At 46.6% G+C, this 4,248-nt stretch overlaps 2 protein-coding genes across 2 annotated transcripts in view; one reads left to right on the forward strand and one right to left on the reverse strand.

Annotated features, from left to right (window-relative positions):
* Positions 1-395: 395 nt before the first annotated feature.
* On the reverse strand, positions 396-754 carry LOC140340432 (octanoyl-[acyl-carrier-protein]:protein N-octanoyltransferase LIPT2, mitochondrial-like; the record flags this gene model as incomplete). The annotated part of the gene is given in 1 exon segment (XM_072425670.1): positions 396-754. A coding segment is annotated over 1 exon segment (198 nt), but the record flags the coding sequence as incomplete, so codon positions are not given.
* A 2,034-nt stretch (positions 755-2,788) lies between these two features.
* Positions 2,789-4,248, forward strand: part of LOC140323585 (putative nuclease HARBI1) — a gene marked incomplete in the record, with an annotated part of 7,565 nt that continues 6,105 nt past the window's right edge. Inside the window, 1 exon segment of the mRNA XM_072400793.1 lies at positions 2,789-4,021. Within this exon segment, the coding sequence (XP_072256894.1) occupies positions 3,262-4,021 (760 nt within the window).

Here is a 4,248-nt window from a genome sequence, read left to right on the forward strand (position 1 = left end):
GAAATGAACATTTTATTTTCAGCTTTTTAATTTGTCCAATTACTTTTGTGCCCCTGAAATGAAGTGATTGTGTTAAAAAAAGGCTTTAGTTCCTCTATTTTTGCAATCTTTTTGTTTAACCCACTGAATTAAAGCTGAAAGTCTGCAGTTCAAGTGCATCTGAGTTGTTTCTAATTGTGGTAATGTACAGAACCAAAGTTAGAAAAATGTTGTCTCTGTCCAAATATTTATGGACCTAACTATATTGGTCAATAACACACAATGGAAATAAATTCAGGCACATCATCTGTGTGCACAGAGCAGAGCTGTGGGTGTGGCCAACAGGACCACCCACTACAGCCATATAAGGGAGTGGGTGGAGACAGGACCAGTCACCCTGCACAAATAGAGAAAGCAGCAGTGATCAGTCTTTATTACAGGAAGATCCTACACATGGATGAAGCTTTGCGCAGAATCACTGCACAGATCTGGAAGAAATACACAAAACTATACAATGAGACCACACACGGCTTTTGAATTTGCTTTTTCTAGATTTAAATATAAATAAATGTCATTTCTATTCATTCAGAACACGTTCGTTCTGTGGTTGTTCCTCGGTCTCTTTATTGCTGAAGTCTACGGTGCAATGAAACTCTTCCTGGAAGGCTTCTAAGAATGGCGGGATGACTTCTTCCACGGTGACAACTCTTCCCAACTCGGTGCTCAGCGAGGTCACCCCTTTCCCCTCGAGTCCGCACGGCACTATGTGGTTAAAGGTAAAATATAATGAGGGGTACATAGAAGCGGCCATTATTGTAACCTGAAAATGCTGGTTGCTTAGCTGTCATCCTGACCACAGAAAACTGGTGCTTGCTGGGATTTATAGTTCACCAATAAGGTGGGCTGTGGTTAATGGCCAACCAATATGGCAGCCTGGGGATTGTAGTCCATGAATAGGTCGGGCTGGGTCTTGTAGTCCACCAGACTGGCAGCCTGGGGATTGTAGTCTACCAGGATGGCAGGCTGGAGTTTGTAGTCCATCAAAAATAATGATCTGGGAGCTTCAGGGACTTTGGGTAATTTGTATCGCAGCAAGTGCGAGCACTGACTGTACACATACACCAACTGCTGGGTTGCCTGGGACTTGTAGTGCTGCGGTGGGGCCCTCTGAGGATTGTATTTCAGCAGTGTGCAGGCTGGAACTTGTTGTGCATAAAATGTCTGACTTTGGTTAAACACCAAATAAATGTTTCTCAGCCATGCAGGGTGTGTACTGTTCTTCCAGCGTTAGGAAGTGCCGCATTTGCCCCAGAATACCCCAATGAAGGATCACTACCCCTATCCGGCGTCTGTTCTGCCCGGCAACTAACCGCTGGGTGAACACCAATAATGGCGCTGTTTAATTGGCATTTTTCTGAAGCTGCACTTTGACCTGCCACTCTTGTTAGTGAATCCTGAAGGATCATTCATCCTCCCCTGTGCTCATTCCCCCAACACTTCCTCTTTATCAGCTTGCAGCTTTGTTTTTGTGCCGGCACTGAAACAACAAAGCACACAAACACAGAAATAGCTGGAAAACAGGATGTTTTCCTGCGTCCTGACATCGGCCGCCACATGTTCGCAGGCAATGCACCGCTCTGAGAAAGTAACCCTGACCTTGTTCAGGGATGCAAAATCTGAATTTGAGTTTTAAAAGTAAAAGAAAAATAATTATCTGCAGCTTTCATTAATGGAGCCCATAGTGATGTTGATAAGAAGGTCCTTGTTTACGCACTTCCTGTTACGGGGTGACCACTGTTTCTCAGCCGTGCCTTTGTGTTATCACCACGTTACATGTTACCCTGATGGGGTCACAGTCATGGTGCACCATTGCAGGAGATCCGCAGCTCAGGAATGCAGAATAGGAAGAAAATGGTAAAAGCAGATAGTAGCATTTATTTAGCCATCTTCAATCATCGCTTATATTTTGGAGCGTAGGAAGGGGCTTAGAATATATTTCATGCCTTCCTTTTTTAAGTGACTCCTGCATACTAATTTGGTAATATTACCAGAAAGTGCGGGGAAATTCCCCAATAAGGACACAGATACTTCTGACTCTGATCCTGGTTTCCTTTCCCTTGGATTCACACTGTTGCACCACCAAGCCTTGGTACACGTATTCCTCCCAACTGCCCCTGAATTAGAGGGACTGTCCCTCTTTATACCCCCTACTACCCCTGATTTGGAGGGACTTTCCCTCTTCATACCCCAACTGCCCCTGATTTGGAGGGACTGTCCCTCTTCATACCCCCACTGTCCCTGATTTGGAGGAACTTTCCCTCTTCATACCCCTAACCGCCCCTGATTTGGAGGAACTTTCCCTCTTCATACCCCTAACCGCCCCTGATTTGGAGACTGTCCCTCTTCATAGGGCAGCATGGTGGCTCAGAGGTAGCACTCTTTCCTCTGCAGCGCTGGGTCCCAGGTTGGAATCTCGGACACTATCTGCATGGAGTTTGCAGGTTCTCCCTGTGTCTGTGTGGGTTTCCTCCGGGTACTCCGGTTTCCTCCCACATTCCAAAAACATGCAGTTAGGTTAATTGGCTTCCCTCTAATATTGATCCTATAAAAGACATATGAGTATGGTAGGGACATTAGATTGTGAGCTCCTTTGAGGGACAGCTAGTGACACAACTAAGGACTTTGTACAGCGCTGCGTAATATGATGGTGTTATATAATTACTGTGTAATATTATTACCAATAATACCCCCCATCTGCCCCTGATTTGGAGGAACTGTCCTCAATTGGTAAACCTTCATTCTTTCTCTAAATGATTCCGTTTGTTATCATGAAAAGGAAAAATAAAGGAAACCTAAATCTGAAAAAAACAACAACAATGTTTTAACCAATGATTTCTTGTATATTTATATTTTAAGGTCAGCCAAATAGTACGGTACAATCAATGTAGCAAAAAAAAGTGAAAAAATAGAAATATTCCAAAATATATAAAAAGTTTTAATTTATTCTCCTTTGGATGCCTCTTCTCTGCAGTTTATTACTTACCAAATGATTTTGTTTCTGCATTTCTATTACATTTCCTACAAATTTGCTAACTAGTAACCCCCTGAGCCCAGCAGCTTTCATTGCATTTGGAAATCGCGAGAGCTTTCTGTCCCATGCATGGACACCGTAGTTTAGATAGAGGGGGGGAAGGTTGTGGTATGTGAAAGCCAGCCCTCATCACATACACAGTGCAAACGACATTGTTCTCTAGGCCCCAGGCAGCCAGGCTCTTTGGAACAATGGCCAGCTCGCAGGACGATAGTGATATCCTGCAGATGACCGCAGCCGAGGGCTCTTTAGGAGAGGAGGCCCAGCAACCGCCCGCAGATGCAGAAAGGGGAGCTCAAAGCCCCCTGGCACCCATGAGAGTCCGGCAGCCTCGCATGTTCAGGAGGCGAGCGTACCTTTTGGACGAGCTGTCCGACGAAGAGGTGGTGAGGAGGTACCGGCTCAACCGTTCCGCCATCCAGGAGCTCTTTGACCTGGTCGGGGAGGACCTGGAGCCACAAACGAGAAGAAACAAGGCGCTGCCTGGCATGTGTAAGCTGCTGGCGGTCTTGTACTTCCTTGGCAATGCCACCTTCCAACCGGTCACCTCGCTCCTAATTGGCATGAGCCAACCAACCTTCTCCAGAATCCTCAAGCAGGTGGTGGAGGCCATTCTGAAGCACTCCCGACGCCTCATCCATTTCCCGTCCTCCTCGGCGGACTGGCAAAAGGTGAAGCAGGACTTTTTCATGCTGGGGGGGATGCCCAATTGTCTGGGGGTCATAGACTGCACCCACATCGCCCTGGCGCCGCCACGAGAGAGAGAGGAGGTATTCCGCAATTGGAAAGACTTTCATTCCCTCAACGTACAGGTGGTGTGCGATTCGCACGTGCGCATCATGAGCGTCAACGCGGCCTTTCCGGGCAGCTGCCACAACTCCTACATCCTGCGGCAGTCGGCCCTTTACGACAAGTTCACCCAGAGACAGATGCCGGATGGGTGGCTTGTAGGTAAGTCGTGGGTCCATGTAGGTCTGTGAAATGGATCCTGCCAAAGTTAATTGGGCAAGGGTTAAAAACTCCTTTTGTGATACCCATCACACAGACAGGAAACGTGGGGAATTCCCCCCCAGGAGGGGACATCAAAAGCAATATAAATCTGTCCCTCCTTTTATTTGGATAAGAGAACCATTGTCAGGTTGTATTACTGTCTGGGACAGATTAGAAAGATTTCACTT

Source organism: Pyxicephalus adspersus, chromosome 1, assembly GCF_032062135.1.
Source record: "Pyxicephalus adspersus chromosome 1, UCB_Pads_2.0, whole genome shotgun sequence".
Taxonomy (NCBI): Eukaryota; Metazoa; Chordata; class Amphibia; order Anura; family Pyxicephalidae; genus Pyxicephalus; species Pyxicephalus adspersus.